This window comes from Carya illinoinensis, chromosome 7 (genome assembly GCF_018687715.1).
Source record: "Carya illinoinensis cultivar Pawnee chromosome 7, C.illinoinensisPawnee_v1, whole genome shotgun sequence".
NCBI classification, from domain to species: domain Eukaryota; kingdom Viridiplantae; phylum Streptophyta; class Magnoliopsida; order Fagales; family Juglandaceae; genus Carya; species Carya illinoinensis.
The window spans coordinates 710,193-733,294 of NC_056758.1; the positions used below are offsets into that span (position 1 = coordinate 710,193).

At 36.7% G+C, this 23,102-nt stretch overlaps 2 protein-coding genes across 2 annotated transcripts; both read right to left on the reverse strand.

The window, feature by feature from the left end:
* Window positions 1-9,305: 9,305 nt before the first annotated feature.
* LOC122316794 (protein S-acyltransferase 10-like) lies at window positions 9,306-15,503 on the reverse strand. The gene is made up of 11 exons (XM_043133583.1): window positions 15,180-15,503; window positions 14,873-14,987; window positions 13,786-13,860; window positions 13,590-13,661; window positions 13,333-13,470; window positions 12,780-12,813; window positions 11,988-12,097; window positions 11,221-11,307; window positions 10,877-10,960; window positions 9,954-10,019; window positions 9,306-9,719 (listed from the first exon to the last, which is right to left on the reverse strand). The coding sequence occupies exons 1-11, from the start codon at window positions 15,268-15,270 to the stop codon at window positions 9,545-9,547; spliced, it is 1,047 nt and encodes a 348-aa protein (XP_042989517.1). The 5' UTR covers window positions 15,271-15,503; the 3' UTR covers window positions 9,306-9,544.
* A 2,390-nt stretch (window positions 15,504-17,893) lies between these two features.
* Window positions 17,894-21,796, reverse strand: LOC122315388. The gene is made up of 7 exons (XM_043131264.1): window positions 21,737-21,796; window positions 21,423-21,487; window positions 20,410-21,362; window positions 20,255-20,294; window positions 19,492-19,550; window positions 17,984-18,130; window positions 17,894-17,919 (listed from the first exon to the last, which is right to left on the reverse strand). Exons 1-7 carry the CDS (start codon window positions 21,794-21,796, stop codon window positions 17,894-17,896), a joined length of 1,350 nt encoding a protein of 449 aa, XP_042987198.1.
* Window positions 21,797-23,102: the final 1,306 nt, after the last annotated feature.

The window sequence follows — 23,102 nt, forward strand, 5'->3', positions numbered from 1 at the left end:
TCTATCTTTTCTTCTCTCTGATTATTAGTCTAGATGTATTAACCATTGGTACTTTTGCAATATATCCAATTAAACAGGGGACAAGCTAGGAAAGTTGCTGGCTATGTTTCCAATCATGTATCTCTCTGGTGGTACATGTGTGGCTTTAATCATTATTGGTGGATCAACCTCTAAGCAATTCTACCAGATTGTGTGCGGGCCAACATGCTCCCAGCCGCTAACCAGCGTCGAATGGTACTTGGTGTTTACGTGCGCAGCCGTGTTGCTATCACAGCTGCCGAACTTGAACTCCATAGCGGGTGTGTCATTGATCGGGGCCATCACTGCAGTTGCATATTGCACGATGATATGGGTTGTATCCGTGGCAGAGGGCAGGCTTCCTGGGGTGTCCTATAATCCTGTTAGGGGAAAAACCCAGATCGAACATATTTTTGATGTGCTTAATGCACTCGGGATCATTGCTTTTGCTTTCAGGGGCCACAATCTTATCCTTGAGATTCAGGTACGTACATGGTTAATTCCCTGATCATATATATGCATGCTATCTTAAAGTACGAAGACCAAAATGACAAGGGATTTTGAGACTGAGCTTTTTTTTTTCTAATCGATTTAATACTGAGCTTAATTAGCGCATACACTCACAAAGTTCCTACCCACTTTGCTCAAAACTTGGCTCTAGAATCCTCAAAGTTTTTCATACTAGCTTGTGTGTAAAGTAGACAGGTGTATGCTTTTTGTTGTCAGAAAAGGCTTTCCTACCTATTCCGTCCTCGTTTGTCTGAAAGCAGGCAATGAAGTCAACAGTCTACGTAGTACGTTTCACATTTTACTTTCTCTTATTTATTTTTCTTTGAATGAAGACAACTGTTAACTAGAATGGAAAAAGAAGAAGAGGCATGTGTTCATCTTGACCCTGAGTTTGTCAGATAGCAGCCAATTAAATGAAGTGATGAACAGTCTTCAAGTTTTCGCATGCATTAACTCTCTATACTCTTACTTATTTTTCTTCGAAACATAGGAAATGTTGATTATAATGGAAAAAGAAGAGGCACGTAGTCATCTTGACCTACCATAAATCCTTTATCTGATCATTTGTACGAGTTGGTATATTCCAAGTCGCTCAGTATATAGTACTTCCCCAAATTGTCAAATTTTTAGGTAGATCTTTGTCATTGGCTTGGTCTTTGATGACATGAGGTCAGTAAAAGACGTTTGCTCTTGTAGGCCCATGACAATAGGTGCCATTTTCCCACTTGCATGTTACTGTATGCTCATATAATTAAAAATTTGATAATGGTGTGTTGCAGGCCACTATGCCATCAGATGAGAAGCATCCTCACAAAGACCAAATCCAATGAGGCACATGAGGAAAGGAATGAAGTCTGCTGCAGCAGTAGATGAAGGTGCATCCACTACACAGAAAGCTGCAAGTTCAGACAACCTTGCACCAAGTAAGTGAGTGCCCTGCTAGTGCTAAGATAAACGTGCTTTGTCCCCCCTGCTCTTGGTATAATGCATATGTGTGTTTATGTAAAGTGTGTCAGGAATTGTTTTTTCTTTTTAGCTTTTCCAGCTTTCTTTTATATTCTTGCAAGCTGTATATAATCACTGCACTTCACCATTGTAAAGATCGAATGAATATAGCAAGAAGTTTTCTCTTCAACAGAGTTGTCTCTCAAGTTTTCTCTCATTCACCTCTTCATCCTTCTCCTTTAAACTTCAACTTCATCCTCAAGTTCAGTTTTCAACATGGTATCAGAGCAGGTTTGATATCCCTGCTTTATTTATTTTTCTCTCCTTTGTCAATCACTCACTCCCTTATTTCCATAACCCTTTGTTCCTATGGCTGAGAATCACCCCCCTCCAAGTCCATCTGAGGACCCTAATAGTCCATTTTTTCTCCACCACAGTGATAATGCCAACACTGTGGTAGTCACACCTCACCTCACAGGTCCCAACTATTTGTCTTGGAACCGTTCATTCACTTTGGCCATCTCAATAAAAAACAAGCTGGGATTCCTAGATGGAACCATCAAAACCCCTGAAATTCCCAGCACCCTTTATGTCCCTTGGCTTCGCTGCAACAACCTAATACTCTCTTGGATCCTCAACTCAATTTCAAAAGAAATAGCCTCTAATGTTCTGTATGTTAACTCCGCTAAGGAGGTTTGGGAGAAACTTAAGGCAAGGTTTGCACAGCCTGATAATGTGCGCATTTATCAGTTGCAACAGCAGCTTGGGTCCATTATTCAAGGGTCCCTATCTGTGAATGAGTACTTCACTCAACTCAATGCAGTGTGGGAAGAGTTGCATAACTATAGACCCTTGCCTCACTGCTCTTGTGACTTGTGCACTTGCAAAGCGTTAAAGACTGTAGGAGAGGCTCAACAAACTGACTCAGTTTTCAAATTTCTGATGGGGCTAAATGACACCTATGATAGCATAAGAGGACAGATCATCCTCATGAGTCCAATGCCATCACTGGACAGGATTTTCTCCCTTGTCCTGCAAGAGGAGAGGCAAAGACAGGCTAGGACTCTTGCTATGCCCCTCAATGAATCATCAGCCTTAGTTGCCTACCATAACCAACCCAAAAGAAAAGATAAAGGAGAGATGACCTGTTATCATTGTGGGAAACCTGGACACACAAAAGAAAAATGTTATCGTTTGGTTGGATTCCCACCAAACTTCAAGTTCACCAAGTCTAAGCCTGGGTACTCTAATGGTGCACAAAGCCACCACTCAGTCAACCAAGTTGCTGCTCAAAACCAGGAAAGGAGTCACTCGAGTCCCTCATTGCCTCTCACTGCAGACCAAATTCAGCAGATAGCAGCCCTTGTTAATGCTCAGTCTTCTCAGCTTAACCCAAAGGATGGAAGCTCACCAACCACTCAACCTGACACTCAGCCCCTAGCAGCAGCAGATTCCACATTTCTTAATCACCACTCTTCCAACATGGCAGGTATAAACCTTCAAACACCTACCATCATTAACTTGCAAGAATTTCCTACACATTCTGTTCAAAACACACACTCCCTCACAAACCACAAATCTGTCCAACAGCATACACCTCAATGGATCCTAGACACAGGAGCCACAGACCATATGGTCTGCTCCACCTCATTCCTCACTACCATAACCTCTGAAAAACAGACCCAAGTGCATCTCCCAAACAGGACATATGCATCAGTGACACACATAGGCACTGTCAAGATTTCAGACAAACTCATTCTCACAAATGTCCTATGTGTACCAACTTTTACTTTTAATCTGATATCTGCCAGCAAACTCACCCAAAAACCTTCTGTTTGCCTTATATTTCTTGAAAAATTTTGCTTCATACAGGACCTATCTTCATGGATGACGATTGGTCTTGCTGAAATCTCCAATGGCCTCTACTTTCTCAAAGTCCAGTCCTCATCATGTCATGCTGTCAAAGGCCCTTCATCAGTCAAGAACAATCCCAGTCAGTCCACTTGCTCATCCAACAGTCAGAACTCAAGCTCAAACCAGCCACAAAACTTTGATTTATGGCATTTTAGATTAGGTCATGTACCTCCTCAAAGGATAAATATCATTCGAACTCATGCTCCTAATGTAAAATGTGGCATTGACATCCAATGTACTGTTTGCCATTTGGCTAAACAGAAAAGAAAACCATTCAAATTAAGCTCTATTTCCACTTTGCTTCCTTTTGAGTTAATTCATTGTGACATTTGGGGGCCATATTCTCATCCTTCCATTCAAGGACATCACTACTTCCTAACCATTGTGGATGACAAAACTCGAGTCACATGGACCTATTTAATGAGATTTAAATCTGAAACAAGGAGCATTTTGCAGAATTTCATTCACATGGTCAAGAACCAATTTGATGCTAAAATCAAACAAATAAGATCTGATAATGGTTTTGAGTTCCAAATGACAGATTTTTACAATTCTCATGGCATCCTACACCAAAGATCTTGTGTCTATACCCCCCAACAAAATGGGGTGGTGGAGAGAAAACACCAACACCTCCTATCCACTGCTAGAGCACTTCTTTTTCAAGCCTCCCTTCCACTAAAATTCTGGGGAGATGCTGTGCTAGCAGCAGCCCACCTCATCAACAGAATCCCAACTCCAACCCTCAACAACAAATCACCATATGAGGCCCTCTTCTCATCCATCCCATCTTACTCCCACCTAAAGGTTTTTGGTTGCCTATGCTTTGCCTCTACAATAAAAAATAATAGAGGCAAACTGAGTCCTCGAGCTAGGAAATGCATCTTCATAGGATATCCATCTGGTATCAAGGGGTACAAAGTTTATGACCTTGAAGATCACTCATGTTTTGTGTCACGAGATGTTATATTCTATGAGTCATCTTTCCCTTTTCAAAAATCAAATTCTGATGCAACTTCCTCCATGGACCCTCACAACTTAGTCCTTCCAATGGCCATACCCGAACCCATGCCTTCTGCTCCCACACACCAATCTGTCACTCCCTTAATGCCAGTTGACACCCAACAAAACAGCCCTGCCACCCAACTCAATCCACAAGAAAATGACCATAATGACCTAAACACTCTCACCCCCTTTGATGAAAACCATGAGCCCTCTCCACATGTCCCCATTGAATCACTTGCCTCTCCCCTCATGAACACATCACCTGTCATCCTTAGGAGATCAAGTAGACCTCGACAACCACCTGGTTACCTACATGACTATCACTGCCAAATAGCTCACACAGACCCAACCTCACACCCACTTTTAACCAATACTGCTCACCCTCTTCACCAATACCTATCCTACAACAATCTGTCCACTCAGCAAAAATCCTTTGCCCTCTCACTATCCTCACTTCAAGAACCTCAAAACTACCAAGAAGCTGCTAAATCTAAGTATTGGCAAGATGCTATGCATGCTGAGTTGAAAGCTTTAGAAGAAAATGGCACTTGGACAGTCACTACCTTACCTCAGGGAAAAAGAGCAGTAGGATGCAAATATGTCTACAAAATTAAATTAAAATCTGATGGAACTGTGGAGAGGCCTAAAGCTAGGTTAGTGGCAAAAGGCTACACTCAAAGGGAAGGGTTTGATTATCAAGAGACCTTTAGTCCAGTTGCTAAACTCACAACTGTCAGAATATTTCTTGCACTTGCTGCAATCTTCAATTGGCATCTCTATCAACTAGATGTACACAATGCCTTCCTTCATGGAAAATTGGATGAGGAGATTTACATGGAACTACCTCCAGGTTATCACAGTAAGGGGGAGTCCACTATCAAAGGGAAACTTGTTTGCAAACTTCATAAGTCACTCTATGGACTCAAGCAGGCCTCTAGACAATGGCACTCGAAATTTTCTGATTCACTTGTTTCCATTGGTTTCCAACATTCCAAATCAGACTACTCCCTCTTCACTAAGACTGATAAGAATGGTTTCATAGCCTTACTTGTCTATGTTGATGACATAGTCATAGGTAGCTCAAGCATTGAAGCCATCAACAGAGTAAAAGCTCACCTGCATTCTCAGTTCAGAATTAAGGACCTTGGCACTCTCAAATTCTTCTTAGGCCTAGAAATTGCAAGATCAGCTGCTGGACTTCATCTATGCCAAAGGAAATACAGCCTTGAAATCCTAGAAGATGTAGGATTTCTTGGATGTAAACCAGCAAGCACACCAATCAAGATGAATCACAAACTTTCACACTCCTCATCAAATCTGTTGAAGGATCACTCAAGCTACAGAAGACTCATAGGTAGACTAATCTACCTCACCATATCTCGACCAGACATCACCTATGCAGTTAGCATACTCAGCCAGTTCATGGACAGGCCCAATGAGGACCACATGCAAGCCGCACATCGAATCTTGAGGTACATAAAAGGCTCAATAGGTCAAGGGATATTTTATCCCTCTAAGTCAGTTGTGCACATCAAGGCCTTTAGTGACTCAGATTGGGCAGCTTGCCCAGAAACAAGGAGATCAATAACAGGATTCTGTGTGTTCATTGGTGACTCTTTGGTTAGTTGGAAATCTAAGAAACAAGTGACCATCTCACGGTCCTCTGCAGAGGCAGAGTACAGAGCCTTGGCACACACTAGCTGTGAAATAGTATGGTTGATCTCATTGCTGAAAGACTTCAACATTTCACACTCCAAACCTGCCCTCTTGTACTGTGATAACCAATCTGCCCTACACATCACTAAAAACCCAGTTTTCCATGAAAGGACCAAGCATATCGAATTAGATTGTCACTTTGTTAGGGAGAAAGTGCAGGCCAAGATCATCACTCCCCTCCACATTGCATCAAAGTTCCAGCTTGCAGATATTTTCACTAAGGCATTAAACACTGCAAGCCTTCAGTTCCTACTGTCCAAGATGGGCATTTTGAACATTTATGCCCATCTTGAGGGGGAGTCACAAAGACCAAATCCAATGAGGCACATGAGGAAAGGAATGAAGTCTGCTGCAGCAGTAGATGAAGGTGCATCCACTACACAGAAAGCTGCAAGTTCAGACAACCTTGCACCAAGTAAGTGAGTGCCCTGCTAGTGCTAAGATAAACGTGCTTTGTCCCCCCTGCTCTTGGTATAATGCATATGTGTGTTTATGTAAAGTGTGTCAGGAATTGTTTTTTCTTTTTAGCTTTTCCAGCTTTCTTTTATATTCTTGCAAGCTGTATATAATCACTGCACTTCACCATTGTAAAGATCGAATGAATATAGCAAGAAGTTTTCTCTTCAACAGAGTTGTCTCTCAAGTTTTCTCTCATTCACCTCTTCATCCTTCTCCTTTAAACTTCAACTTCATCCTCAAGTTCAGTTTTCAACACATCCCTCGAGAGTACCAATGTGGAAAGGAGTCAAGGTTTCCTATACAATCATAGCTGCCTGCTTGTTTCCTCTTGCAATTGGTGGCTATTGGGCTTATGGCCAGAAGGTATATAAGCACGTCTCATAAACCAAAATGACTAAGGAGAATGCTACATATTGATCATACCTCACTCTTTATCCTACTGTGTTGATGTTAACTATTGAATTCGCTATAATGAGATGTTTTAATGATTGGTAGACAATGTTTCATCAGCACAAGGTGATCGAAGTGGGATAAAGTATTGCGTATAGAGGAACTTCTAAGTTAAAGCATCATAAATCCATTAATGTAACTTGTTTCAGATTACATGTTCTGTTTATTTAAAGAAAGAGAATTTGTTTCTGAACAGATCCCAGCAGATGGAGGAATGCTTACAGCACTCTACGTATTCCATTCGCAAGATGTGTCGCAGTCTGTGCTAGGCCTAACCAGCCTGTTTGTCATAGTGAATGCAGTAAGCTCATTCCAAATCTATGGCATGCCAATGTTTGATGACATGGAGTCCAAGTACACAATTAGAAAGAAGGAGCCATGCCCATGGTGGCTACGCGCAGTTTTCCGGGCAATGTTTGGGTATGGGTGCTTCTTCGTGGCGGTGGCAATTCCATTCTTGGGAAGCCTTGCCGGATTGATTGGAGGCATAGCACTTCCCGTGACATTGGCATACCCATGTTTCATGTGGCTCAAGATAAAGAAGCCTAAAATGTACAGCGGAATGTGGTGGTTGAATTGGGTACTAGGGGTGTTGGGTATGGGTCTGAGTGGTATATTGATTGCTGCTGGGGTTTATGTTGTGATTGACACTGGTATTGAAGCCAGTTTCTTCAAGCCTCACTAATAAGCAAGCGTTTTAAATCCCCTAGAGGATCCCAATCATCAAGGCGAAGCCAGACATTGCTATTTAATTCATGTTTTCTTCTTTCTTTCTTGTTCGGGGTATTATTGTATATGTAAGTTGTGATTTGATGTTGCATGGCAGCGTACCTCCAACGAAATGGTGACATGAAGTCATTTCTTTTCGTGTCTTAGGAAAATATAGAATTCTCTAATAACACTCAATTTGTAAGCACTGGAACTCTTACCTACATCTGTATCTGTCTCTTTCTCTCTCTCTCTCTCTCAATCGTCCGAATTTTCAAGAAGTTTTATCTCTCATTATGAAGGCATGGGGCTGTCATTTATGAAGGTAGCTAGGGAGATCTTTCAATAGTTTGTAGAGCTGTGTAGTACATGCAATGGGCCACAGAGGCTAAAAATGCACCGAAATTCCTTGATGACATTGACAAGCCTCTTACTAAGTACCTTACATTTGCTTAGTCGTGAGTTAAAACATTTCGTATTGGATGCCAGCAGCTCTCGGGGGCACACTATTTTTGAATAGCATCTGAAAATTCTGACTTCTGACCTTCAAACCACAATGTTTCATTTTCTTCGTAATAAATGAAAGGGATCAGTTTAAGTTTTGGAATAAGTATCAGATCTTGATGGAATAATTAAATGAATTATTTAGAATACCCTTGATGCAAAATTAAAAAATATAAATATTTGCCCACGTCCACGTGGCCACCCTAAACCCTTTGGCCACTAACGCATTAAATCTTGACGGAATATTTAAATAAAAAAAATTCTATACACATACTATCATCCTATTTATATTCGATATATTTACTACCATTAAATGATAATTTATTGTATACTTTTTTATCATCTAATTATGATAAATGAGTCACATCATTTATAATAAGATACAAGTGAGATAGTAGTGTGGTATATAGTATTATTCTTTAAATAAATTATTTTTTAAAATAATATTTTTATCATTCTTATTATTGCTTTATTAGAACAATGAATGGACTATTTTACCCTCCATTTTTACATTTATATACTTTTTTTAAGCTGTGCATGTATCACGATGCTTAATGCTTTATTTGACTTGTTCACCGAATTATATAGTGAAGGCATTCCAGAGAACTCACGAAATACTTAAGATTTCCAATAATCACGTGAAAAATATTGGAAACTCGAGAAAGTAAATTATTGATTTTGGTAGTTAAATCAGATGCTCATTACAGTCAGATGATTGCTTGAAGGTTTTTTTCTTTCTTAGAAGAGAGAGAACAAGAAAACGACGTATCACATCTTCCAGAGGGAAGAGCCTTTTTTCTAAAGCGAAAACCTCCATTGTCAAACTTGTGAAACAAGGCATTAAACGGTCTTTGACAATCATCTTTTAAGTTGGAGATAATTGGATTTGAATATTCACTTCGGCCAATGTTTGACTTTTGACAAAAATATGGGGCGTGGTTTTCAACCATTTTCATGTGGAAACTTGTCGACTGTTTAATTGGAATTTTTTTCTTTTTTTTTTTTATTTATTTAAAGGGAGTTGGGGGCTCGCATCAAGGTTTTAGATTTGAAGAACTGGGTTATATACCATAAGGCTATTAGGCTCTTGATACTATTTAATTGGATTGGATAAGAGTGAATATCATAGTCATCTCGAACCATATCACCTCAAAATATCCCTCCACTACAGGCGTACAAACCCGGCAAAAAGGTGCCATCTATAATCCAACAAACAGCTTGAGAATCAAACAAATGGATATGCAATCATATTTCTTCATGAAAATATATAAATCTGCAGGGGACGAATGTGAATTTTAGTGTACATTTTAAGCAAAGGTCAGCAGCAACGACAGGTCACAACATCGTAGCACGTGTAGGGCCTCAACTTTTCTTCAATCTCCTGCTGTGTGGGTAGCGATTCCTTGATGAATATACTGCTTCGAACGCAGCAGAAGTTATACAAATTTCTGCAAATTCCTTTGCTAAAGGGATAAATTCTTTCAGGAATACCCCTGCAGATTAACACAAACTATCAAGTGAGCAAGCCAAGAAATTGAAGATGTGTAACCAATATCTTATTATCTGCCTTTGATGTCTACAACCTGTAACCACATACTTATTTGCTTTTATTATCTTGTTCTAGCATCTAAAACCAGACTAGTAAAACCAAAACAAAAAAAAAAAAAAATTGTCGAGTTACAATCTTAAGTAACTTTTATTTAAGATTGAAAAAGGAATCAACCAACCTTAGATATGGGATGCGTCTACGTCTCACGAGTTCGTAGGTAGTCTGATTTGTCAAAATAAGATAACTGCATCAAATCAAATTCCAAACCAGAAGACTTGAGCTACCAATCATTATGGGTGTTTAATATCATCAACACCTACATCTACTCATCATTGCAAAAGAATACAGTACTTTTAAAATTTCACAGATATATACATATTAATCGATGTACTCTGGCCAAGGTTTCTGGAAATTGCCTTCTCTGACACCTCAGGTTTGTCTCAACAAACAACACTTCAAATCAATTTACACTAGTCACGGAAGTAACACAACAAGCCAACTGTATTGGACACAGGACTAATGGCTTGGTCAGTAATTAGTTGCATCGGTTCATTTTCTTTGAAAGCCAGTAGGAACTGGGGAAAAGACGCTTGTCCTTTGCATCTAATTCTCAGGTCACAGATTACCTAGCCTGCACAATGTTTTCATAAACAAAACATTTGCGTGGCTCTTTTGGTCCTGGATTATGTTCGGTAAGTCGGCTTCCTCAATGTTTAAAATCTTTTTTCTTTATTGGCACTGGTTGACCAGGAACAAAGTCCCAACTAATCCAGAGGGAGCACAGCTGCATGGGCCCTCAGCAAAACATAAGTATCGCAAAATATGGAACCAATAGAACTTCACAAAAAAAATGTAGGATGTGATCATTTTCTTCTATATTAGGAATGATGAAATCTAACACCAAGTCTACAAGCAAAACTAAACTAATGAAAGCATCTCAATGAAAGGCATTAGATTAAAAACAAAAAGGTTAAAGAAATATAAATTTCAAAGAATCACCTAATCTAGATTGTAACCACGGGCAGGCACAGGAGGCAAAGTCATGAACATAAGAAATTTGATGCAGAAATAACTATCGTGGTATACATACTCAACTCTTACCTGTGAAATAGTAGTAGGAGAAGCAGAAAGATGATGGAGATTGACAAAGTAATCAACAGCACTATCATGATTGCATCCTTCCACCTGACAAATACACCCTTCAACATAATTACTCAAGGGAACTAAATGCTGACTACTGATGTCTGACTAAATTGTCACAACAACAAACACCAGTACCACCACTGTCACAACTAACTGACCAATTTCTCCACTTCCTGTTTTCCTCTCTCGGTGGATTCTTAACAGTACACCACCATAGATATTAATTCCATCAAGAGTTGGATACCAACCAAGCCCAAACTTTATCATCAAATAAGAACCCCAAAACAAAAAATTATGCATACCAGACCCTTGATATATTAGCCTTCAGGTAGGTAATGTACAAAATGCCAGTCCAGAGGCAAAGTGCTGTCTCTTCGCAAATGTACCACCTAAGGTTTTCAGACAAAAAGCAGAGAGGCTCTTAGCTAGGAAAAAATATTAGATATGCATGTAAACAAAATTGAGTAAAGCAGAGAGGTTCTTAGCTTGCAAAAATATATTTCATAGGAACGTAAACAAAATTGAGTAAGGTGTTTATGTAATTTACAATCTTTCATGGAAGGTTGAATTGCAGAGCCCTAAGTGAAAAATATATATTAATTTGACAGACTTTTGGAAAACTTTATATTCTCAATGATCAAGTATACCGCCATGCTCAAACAAAATCAGACTGCAATGCAGTAAGAAAGTAACTTTCAGGATGCCTCGTTGTCCTGTAAGAACATGGCGGACGTGGGGTCAAAACTCAGCTAGCTGCATACGCATCTTACCACTCAGATAAAATAACTTTCAGGTTTGAAAACATCATATACACACATACTGTCTAGTGTATAGCTGTATAATTATCATAGAAAAAGAACACGATAGATAATGTCTCAAAACGTTAACGATCTAAAGACAAAGACTCACCAAACTGTGCATTTCCAAACTCATCAAAGAGCACAATATCTTAGCATATTATAACTCTTCAGAAAGAGCACAAGAAACAGATACTAAAATATTACAAAATCACAATTCATGCTAGGGCAAATTATGCATTCAACAACATATCGCAAAGTAATAAACTCACCAAAATCGGCAATGATTACCCTGGCCAATGCATGTTCCAAGCCAAACGCAATGATGATCAAACTGAAGAACGCATTTGTCACAGTCATGACAATGCTTAGCCCGTGGAGGCTGCATACAGAATAAATCATCACCAAAATCTAGATCAAAAGGCGAACAGGAAGCGGAGTAGTATACACAAAACATAAGCTAGTTAATAACAAATTCCGTATCCACTTCAGTAACCATGTGTGAGGAAACAGAGACAATAAATGCTACTGTTTTGATACATAAGCTGTCTAAAAATAAAATCTAAGCAGCTGAGGGTTGGAACTCTATCTCCCACCGTTCCAACACTTCTACTGGTAGAATCTATTTTACTATGAACATCCAATGAAAAATAGCCAAAGCTTCTCAAGCACCTTCCATGCTGATCAGAGTTTACTAAATTATATCCATAAACTTCCTTGATGATATATGTGACATTCCTAATTAATCTATAAAAGATGCAGGGGATAAAAGGAGAAAAAAGGGTATGTTTTAGTGATAGAAAACAAGTGAAGAATCAATCACGTTTTCCACTTGTGTTAGAAGATCAATTGTGTTAAGGTTTGGCCTAGTCTATCAATAATGATGGTTGAGGAAAGATAGGTTCCCCTGCTTTGGTACTAACTCATAAGCATTTATCATGACCTCTAATGAAATCATAAAATATAAAAAAGAAAAACTCAAACATAAGGTTAAAGATGAAGCATTGTTAGAAGAACAAGCACTCTGGGAGTTGGCAATAGATGTAAACAATTGATGGTATTACCTGCTCAACATTACAGTAAGAGCAAGTCCAATTTCTGCAAGAGTCAAGAGGAAGCAGTTAGTAACAGTGTGTATTTTGAAAATTGTCAAATTCAGCTACCCTTTCTGTATTTGCTAATATAATTCCATATTGAAATGAAACTAATGGGCATTGAACCAAAAAGTTACTGGTATTAGTTAATGTGGAAGGCAGGACAGAGTTTATCCTTGTCCTTTAGCTAACAAGTTTCGATCGACAATTCACAAAAATTAGCACAAAATGTTGTCCCTTTAATTTTTTTTTTTTTTTTGATAAGTAAAATAAATTATATTATCAAAAGAAGGCAAAAGCCTAATACAAAGATTAGAGACCACATCTAGGTATGAACACAGAACAATGGATATAAGGAACTCATGTAGCCCCAAACCATTGAAATCAACCGCTAAGGTCCATGTAATACCCCGTCAATGTAGCTTTCACATATAAATATGCACGAACAAAATAAGTTCTTGAGAGAGGTATCACCAATAAATACAATAAATATTCTTCAGAAAACTATAAAAAAGTTACCTACCTAGCAGATGTTCCAGGGGGATACATGTCCATAACCAACTTCGACCATGATGTTGTGTTATTTCCTAGAAGATTTCTTTCCAACTGACTTCCATCCACGGAAATAACCAAGCTTCCATTTTTGCTTGAAGCAGGTTGTCTTTGCTTAAACATTGTTCAAATAAAATAATAAGAAGATGGTATTAAATGTAAACTTCACTAATTTGATCCTTGTCGTTAATGGTAAACCTTTAGTATAGAAATCAAATTATTGCTTACTTTGAGGTTACTGGTGTCTTTTGAATTATTGGAATTTTCTCAGTAACAGCTCTCATTGCATCAATTACGTATCTAAAAAAAATATGAAGAGAAACAAAGAAAATCGTGTTAGATTAAAAATAAACTAGAGAGATCATGTGTTCTAAGCACAACCCAAATCTCAGTCTTGAGGCAATACATTAGAATTGATATTTACCCAGGAGAAGAACCAGAAGTAATAAAGTATTGAACCAGTGTAGCAAAGAACAACAACAAATATAAAGCAGTGTACCTGGACAACAAAGAAATTATTAGGAAGGTTATAGAAATAATAGAAATCGGCATAAAACTATTGTGAAAATGATGACGAATCACTTTGGCATATTCATTTTTGTTTTGATAAGTAATGAGATATTTTATTGATATGGCATAGGATTTTGGCATATTCATAATATCATTAACAGTCAAATCTTGAAAATTACGTTAGTATTGAGAAAGATCAATGCTAAATTACAGTTCCATTTTTTAACCCGAGATTGGGATGTTAAAATGAACACTGCAGATGGCATGTGAATCTGGGAATGTTCAATAGCAGAATGTGGAGAAACACTTATGATAGAAGCATGTAAAGTCCAAGGAGGTGATAGAAATTTCAACTAATTAGGCTAAATTGATCAAATGACAACAAGTTACCTACTTGAACTTTCTGACTATAACTAATTCCTAACATCAACCAAGCGGCACCTCTGGTTCCTAGAGTGGCTCTTAGGTCAGACCCTAACTTTTGGCTATTCGTTACACAAGTTATGACATTCTAATCTTATTTTAGAGAAACAGAGTTTTTTCATAGCTCAAATTAAACAATCCCCAGGAGACTCATTTTCAACAATACTCGTAATAATTATCTACATTTGATTTTTTTTTTTTTTTAATGACAGAAAACACCCCACGGCCTAGCCCTTAGGACTCACCAATGGAACCTAAACCCCTGGGGAGACAAACACAGGAAATCACCGCGTTTTAGATTTAGTAAGCGCACTTCAGACCTTTCAATGTTTTTTCCTTTCAGTAAGCAGTAGCACTAATTGCCAAAAAGCATACATTCTAGCAAGCCCCAATTTTTTTATTAATTATTATTTTTACTTTAGCTCATATGACCTCAAGTGTGAGACTCTTTATGAGCTAGATACAGTTTTGTGAAATCGTACACTAACATGGACTTAAACTAAGATGAGTTTTTTTAACCAGACGAGATCTTAAAGACCCAATTCCAAATTTGTTTGACGGAAGAGGCACTAACATACCAGGGTTCACTTTTCGTCTTTTCTATTAAATCTCCATCAAATAGAAAGAGAATGCCGGCGTAAACCAGATGCAAAGTCACCAGCGCCAATTTCAAACCAAGCGAAGATCTCCGTGCTGAAAACCAGCTCACAAACATCAGAACCCATTAAAGAAAAACCCAGGAGAAATTTAAAAGATGTATACATATGCCCGTGGCGTGTCGTTTTTATTTTTATCACTTAGTTTTTTTTTTAAAATGCTCGTCTTATTATTATTATTATTATTTGAAAATGTAGAGAAAATGACAGAGAATCGGAGTATACACACCGGGATCGGAAAGACAAGGAAAGATGTAGCATCGGTCCATAGCTTGATTCCATGTATCTCGTACTGGGCGGCAAATACCCTCCATCATCATCGTTAAGAAAAGCAAGAGAGTTATATCCGAAACATCTAGTAACTTGCTTCTTCTGCCTAGAAAGTTCGCCTCTTTAGGGAAAGAAACTTTTCTCGAGAAAATTGACGGTAAAGCACCTAACTGTCTAGAGCAGTCACTGCTGCCAGAAGGTTTGAGAGAGAGGGAGCTGGAGACGGAGCTGTGGAGATATCTGTTGGGTTACCACCAAAGCGAAATATAGTGCCTAAACTCCGTTTGTTGGTCTCTAGAAACCGTTAAATAATAAAATGTGTACCCCTCAGCATCGACCCGGCCCATGGGCTCTTTATCCTACCAATTCCACACCAGATAAGCGTTTTATGGCTTTTTATTATTATTATTTAAATTAAAATAAATTTCGAGAAAATAAATTTATAAATTTTTATTTATATTATAAAATTATTTTTATTATAAAATAAATTTAATGTGTAATGTTATTTGTATATTTATTTATATGAAATATTTTTTATAATGATAAGTTCTTCTCTTGAATTAAAGTAATATATACACGCACATATAATAGTTTATAGAGTGATGCTATGTTGCTGTTAAGCAATGATTGCTGGATATGCCGTCTAGTATAAATTTGACTTTTTATTTTTTATTTTTTTTCTTTTCATATTTATTAACATATTTAAATATTTTTAAAAATAAAGAAAACAATATATTAAAAGTTATTTTCTTACTTATTAAGTAAAAATAAAATACATAAATGGTTAAAATAAGGAGACCCATGTTAGTATTTTCCTAGTTAATATGTTTCCTAAAAGTGAAAAAAGAAAACAACAGATGGTGATCATCTCTAGGAGGTGTTTATTTTGTAATAATCGGAGAAGTTCAATCTAATTTTCTTTATTGGGGAAAATAAGTAACTTAAAATGTCGTATGGATTTTTAAAGATTAGTTATGTAAGGTGTGAGATAATGTATAGACAGACATGTTGAGGGTCAGATATGGTTGGATGACTGTTAGCTGAGACAAGAAGCTGGTTCCATTTAATTTCAACTAACAAAAGACGGACCAGACCGGTTGTTCAACCCAATAACGTTTTTGCCGGTCATGATGCGCATCCTTCCATCATCTCTCTGACCTATGTTATATCGTGTGTATGTATGTCTGTATATGGATCCTACGTCCAGGTTCATCAACTGATACAATTTTGGATCTGATTGCATGTATTGATGGTCTATAGAAGGCCATAAGGTAGGAGATGTTGGGTAAACATATGGACAGGTCATCAGGTTTTTATATCATTATATATATATATATATATATATATATATATATATGAGAGTAGTGATCCACACCATAATTTCAAAATCCTAACTCATTTTTTGATAAGAGTTTTGTTACGTATCAATAAAGTTGCATACTAATTTATATATTAATACTGATTTATTTATATTTAAAATTTAAATTAATATTATTTTTAATAAAATTTAATTTTTAGCCAATCACATTAAATTTATATACATATTAATATACAGTTATATTTATAATTAGATTTTTCTTTTTAACAAACATGTGGCAAATTCGTTAGTTATTTTATTCCCAAAAAAAATTGTTGATAATTTGCCTTTTTGTGACTCCATTTAATAATAATTATTATTATTGGACATGGGAGAGATCAGAGATGTTTTGCCCCTGGACTCCAGTCCGCACCCCGTGGGCAAGGCCCTGTTCCCATGAAGGCCCTCGATCATTGGGTCCCAATAGACCCATTAGGCAATTGGGCCCAAAATTTATTTCTAAACCATTTTGGACCCAGATATCATTCTAATTACTTGTTTTGCCTAATTTAACAAAAAAAAATTAACTATATAATACAAAAAATTAAACTTAAAAGTTAAGCATAAAACATAAAATACAATGGCATCTAAGAAAGTTACAAAATTCTAAGTTCTAATTATCAACTTTTTAGTTGTAACTAAAAATTCAAGCTATAACAAATTAATCTAAAAATATTAGAAAGTGTCAAATAAATTGAATGAATATCAATGTTTCAAAGATAATTATAAGTTTATAAAATTGAAAATTTGAAATACATCTTAAGCTCGTAGTTGTAGGCTTGTAGGAAGATGAGATCATTGAAATAAGGGGTGGGCATGCAAGTGAAATTTTCAAACCTTAAAAAAATAGGAAAAATATTAGAATTAGAAACATTATATGCATATGTAAAAAAATTAAAAACTTAAAACTACAAATAATTAAGAAACAAAGTCAATAAACCAATGTCAAGATGAGATCACAAGCTTGCAGTTGTATGCCTTTCTTTCAAGATGTAATCATTAGGATTAGCTAGGGTTGGGCAAGTTAAAACCTAGAAAAAAAAAATTAGAATTACAAATATTATATACATATATAAAAAACTACAAAGAGACAAAATTAGCAAACTAATGACAACAATTGATCTTTTTTTTTTTAAGAAGAGGACGATATCTCAATTTTGTTAAAAAAATCCTCACTTGTGACGGAAGAAAATCGTGATTATAAACTGACGCACGAGGGATACAAAAAAAAAAAAAAAAAAACCCATGTGTAAAAAAAAAACCTTAATAACCAAATCATTCAAATACAGTGCCAATATAAAATACAAAATCCTAACTCAAAACCAATTGAGGACAGGACAACCTGCAAGAAAAAGCAAGCAAACAAATATGAAGCATATAAACAAAACGAATAGAAAAAAACTTACCAAGCACAAGCCTTACGAAACCCTTAAATAAGGAAGGTCCGATATATCCATGCAAATAAGACCTCTTAAAGAGACTGGGCAACATCTGGTCACCAGACCAATCAGAGTTCAAACCCTCAACACCACTCTTTGCTAAAAAGTCAGCAACTGCATTACTTTCACGAAAAATATGATTCACAGTATAATCTAGACAAGTAAGGAAAGCATGTAATTCTTCCCAAAAATCTTCTAGATACCAGTTGAGGCAATCATCCTTGGCGATCCAATTAACCAACAATTAAGAGTCAGTCTCAATTTGAATATGAGAAAATTCAAGAGTATGACACCTACGAACTCCTTCCAATAAACTCTGAAATTCAGCAAAATTATTAGTACGATGACCTAAAGAGACAGAGTAAGCCACTATCAGTCTGCCATATTCATCCCTAATTACACCCCCAGCACCAAAGTGGCCAGGATTTCCAAGACTACTGCCATTTATGTTAAGTTTTACTCAGTCTTGGCGAGGCCGAATCCATCTAACCACACGAACTCTCTTAGGCTTAGGATTCAAAACCGGGATATCCAATCTATTCAAAATATCAATATCTCGGGTAAAATCAGAAGAAACTTTCATAACATGATCCACAACACGACGGAGCCATAATTTTAATAGTGTGCCAAACTGACTCAACCGTATTGGCCTTATCTTTATACCGGGCTTTACAACGCCTCGCCCAAAGTTTCTAGGATATAATAGAAGGAAGAATACCAAAGATAATTCGCACCTGAGAGGACTTACTCGCACGACGAAACCAAAAATTTATTTGTTCCGTCCAAGTGTAAAAAGAAGCCATATGAACCCCTAAATGACTAGCTGCTAAACGCCAAACATGTCTAGTGAACTCCCCCCCGTGCAAAGTACATGATTCAAGTCCTCAATATGACCCTCTTGGCAGCAATTACATTTCGAAACCATCGCAATATCCACCATCTTAATATTATCATCAACACTTAAACAATTATTAACCGCCTTCCACATCATAATGGAAATCTAATTAGGAAGGTTAGGGTGCCAGATCCACTGAGCCTAAGGTAAAGGAGACGCCCTAATCCTAATACAATCCCAAGCACTCTTAGTAGTAAAGTGCCCATCCTTATCCTTCAACCAAACAAGCACATCTTGACCCTCCTTACGTCTGGCCAAAAAATCATACAACTCAGAAGCTTTCCGATGGCCCACTAAACTATTCAAAAGAGATATATCCCACCCATTCTCAATACGACACTTTTTAATCTTGATCGATGGATGATCAATCACAAGAAATTGGCTATTGAGAGAACCATCATCATCCCAATTATCATACCAAAAAGAAATTCTTTCATAATCCATTTAGAGTTATTTAACACTGTCGGGATATTACGAACAATGGACCTCCAAAACCAGGTCCCCTTAGTAGAGTCCAGAATGGACAAATGATACCCCTTAACATATTTACCTCTGAAAAAATCCGCCCAAAGAGACTAACCTTTTATAAGCCTCCAAGCAAGTTTCATATGTAAAGCTCTTTGAATATCTCCAAAATCCCTGATTCATAGGCTACCTTTATCAATGAGAGTGCAAATATGCTTCCAGAAAATCCATTTTCTACGGCCCTTACCCTCAAAATCACCCCAAAAAAATGAACTCAAAATCTTATTCAGATTAAGAAACACCACTTTGGGTACATCTAACATAACAAGAAGATGGGTGGCCATACTAGATAAAATATGACGTAAAAGAATAGTTCTACCACCAGCAGAAAGCATTTTCATCTTCCAACCTGCAATTTTCTTTTTAACTTTGCCCAATAAATCACTAAAATCACTAGCCTTCAACCTACCAGCCACAATAGGAACCCCCAAGTACTTAAAAGGAAAAAGACCCTCTGAAAACTCGGTAAGGTTAAGAAGAGAATTTTTCCTAGATATAGGAATTCTCTTAGAAAAGAAAATGACACTCTTTTCTTTATTAAGAACTTGACTAGTCCAAACCTCAAGTGTTCAAAACCTCCATCAAACCTCTCATCGATTTCTTGCTACCATTAGCAAAAATAATAATATCATCAGAATACATGAGATGAGATATAATAGGAGTCCCTCTAGCTTGAGTGAAGGTACCAATCTTACCTTCCTCAAAGGATTTCTTAATAAGACGAGAAAAAACCTCTTGCATTATAATAAATAAATAAGGAGAAAGAGGGTCACCTTGCCTTAAACCCCTCACCCCTTTAAAAAATCCAAGAGGAGTACCATTCATCATGACTGAGTACCAGGGCGAAGAGATGCAAGCCTTCACCAAATCACAAACATTAGAAGAAAAACCAAAATTCGTCAAAACATGTAAAATGAAATTCCAATCCACTCGATCATAACTTTAGACATATCAAACTTAATCAAGACATTACCCCCAATCGACTTCCTGTGAATAGAATGAACCATTTTCTGAGTCAAATTAATATTTTCAAAAATACTGCGACCCGGGATAAAGGCCCTCTGTTCTTTTGAAATAATTTTAGAATGCAAGCTTGTCATACGATTAACAATAATCTTAGAGCATATCTTATAAACCACAGAACAAAAGCTTATAGGTTGAAATTTATCAAAACCAGAATGCTTGTCCACTTTAGGAATTAAAACAATGTAAGAAGTTGTGTAGCTTTTAGGAAGCATATGAGTATGGAAAAACTCAACAATAGCTTCAAAAACATCATCTTTAACAAAATTCCAATAGACTCTGAAAAAACTAGAACCAAAATCATCCGGCATTGGGCTACTATCAATAGGAATAGTAAAAAGAGCATCCTTGATTTCCTCTAAGGTGGGAGCTCTACCAATCGCCAAATTATCCTCATTAGAAATAGTAGGGGAAATTAGCTTACTTAAATTAGGCAAAACACGAGAACTATTATAACCCAAAAACTGATGAAAATAATCAATAGCAGCTTGATAAATGTCCAGATGAGTGTTTAAAGTAGTACCATTTGACAAACACATGTCTTGCACTCTCTGATGATACTTGGCATTCAAGTAAGCATGAAAGAATTTAGAATTCTGATCCCCATCTTTCAACCAACTCTTCTTGGCCATATGGGCAAGCCGGGTTTCCTCTCTACCCATCCAGGTTAGATGTTCCAACTTGGACGCCAAGAGATCATTATCGTACTCAGCATTATACGAGCTTTGAAGACAATTCTCCAAATAATCAATACAAGTTTCCAAATCTTTGATGATCACACCAGTCTTACCAAAGACACTCTTATTCCATTCTTTTAAAGCCACCTTGACCCGTTTCAATTTAAAGGACAAATTTATTAACCCGTGACCAAGGCCTTGACGCTTCCACACCCCCTTCACAAAACTATAAAAATCAATGTGATCAGTCCACATATAATGAAATCGAAAAGGATTAGGACCATACCTGAACGAATCCTCCCCCAATTGGATAGCCAAAAGAGAATGATCCGAGGTATTACGCGCCAAAACCTGATAAAAAAACATTAGGAAAAGAGTTAAGAAAATTAGTATCAATGAAGCAACGATCTAACCTTGCCAGTTGCAAGTTAAGCCGCCTTGACCATTACAACAGGTCATTTTCGGGCCTTTAGAGCACATATCTATTAGGCCACAAGAATGAATGCACTGATTGAAATCTTCCATGGCTGTAAAAGGTCAAGGACGGCCACCAATTCTTTCTAAATCGTCTTTAATAATGTTGAAATCCCTCCAAATGACCCACGAAATGCTGGCAGTCCTCATCGTTTCCAAATCTGCCCAAAGAGCTTTCCTTTCCATTTGAGTACACTTTGCATAAATAATGGTGAGAAGAAAAGCATGGCCATTCTCCTCAACTTTCACAGTAATAAATTGGTTAGAGCCTACAACCCATTGAACCGACACCGCCGGCTTCCAAAGTAACCAAATTTTCCCTCCAAGCATCTCATTAGTAACAAAGAATTCACAATTGAGCCGTCCCAAGTAAAACGGAATTCTATCCTCCAACAAAAAAGGCACAGCCAAAGCTAAAATATTAGGACGATAAGTTTTCAGAATTTCCCTCAAACGGCCCTTCCTCACACGTGCATAGCTGCCATCACAGGGCCTTGCCAGACAACCATCAATATGTGTGTTTAAATAGAAATGTAAAAATGATAAATCACATATTGGTGTGTAGTGCAAACGATGATAAGTAGAATTTTTCTGTTATTATTATTATTATTATTATTATTATTATTATTATTATTATTATATTTTAATTAGAGAAATGCTATAAAAAAAAAAAAAAAGAGCCGTACACCATACACTTTTACTTAACCAATATGTGATTTGTTTTTTTTTTTTTTTATCCTTCTATTTAAGTACACGTATTTAAGCATTAAGATAAAATGATAAAAATGACAAATCAATGTGGATTGAGTAGAGGCATGTGGTGTAAACCTTTCATTTAGAATATCTCTTCTAATTAATATTAGAATAATAGCAAATGTTATTATATTTCTAAAGATGAATTAGAGAAAAAAAAATATAATTATGAAAATAAGGGCAAAAACATTATTTTGCAAATGAGAATGGTGTGAACTCAAACAAAATGCCTTTCTCAGTAGAAATATCTTAAAAAAAATCTAAATTGTTCATTTTCTTCACAAAATTAAATACAATAAATCAAAATCTTCAACCTTGAGTATTCTTAAGTTCATTATTAAGATTATTATTATAATGTTTTAATTAATATTCGAATTATAAAAAATTTATTTATATTTTTAATGATAAATTAGAGGATAAAAATATAATTATGCAAATAAAAATAGCGTAAAGTCAAACAAAATACGAGGATACATCAAATATTTCTAGAGGCTGTAGCTATAGAATAGGTTTATAGAAAAATATATATAATATATAACAAATAAGGGATTAATAGATGCAGTTCAGAGTTCTGAAATTGCAGTAGGTACGGACTTCTAATTTTCTAAATCAAATAATCTCTTGACACATTAATATTGCTTTAAATTTTCAGTTGGGGACTCATGTCAAGGCTACAAGATCATAAAAATGCTTCCAATACGTGGTAGGAGCTGGGCCAGGCGTTTATACTTCATTAGAA

Bases quoted from the DNA above. Each gene is read 5' to 3' on its own strand.
- LOC122316794 (XM_043133583.1), bottom strand. From the start codon at position 15,270: ATGATGATGGAGGGTATTTGCCGCCCAGTACGAGATACATGGAATCAA. The intron at 10,020-10,876 runs GTAAGAGTTGAG...GATTTGATGCAG, and splicing joins CTCCTACTACTATTTCACAG to TTATCTTATTTTGACAAATC. The intron at 9,720-9,953 runs GTTGGTTGATTC...GTTAATCTGCAG, and splicing joins AGACGCATCCCATATCTAAG to GGGTATTCCTGAAAGAATTT.
- LOC122315388 (XM_043131264.1), bottom strand. From the start codon at position 21,796: ATGGAAAGGAAAGCTCTTTGGGCAGATTTGGAAACGATGAGGACTGCC. The intron at 21,488-21,736 runs GTCATTTGGAGG...TTTTTTTATCAG, and splicing joins GGACTGCCAGCATTTCGTGG to GTTTTGGCGCGTAATACCTC. The intron at 19,551-20,254 runs GTACTCCTCTTG...CCTATGAATCAG, and splicing joins GTACTCAGTCATGATGAATG to GGATTTTGGAGATATTCAAA.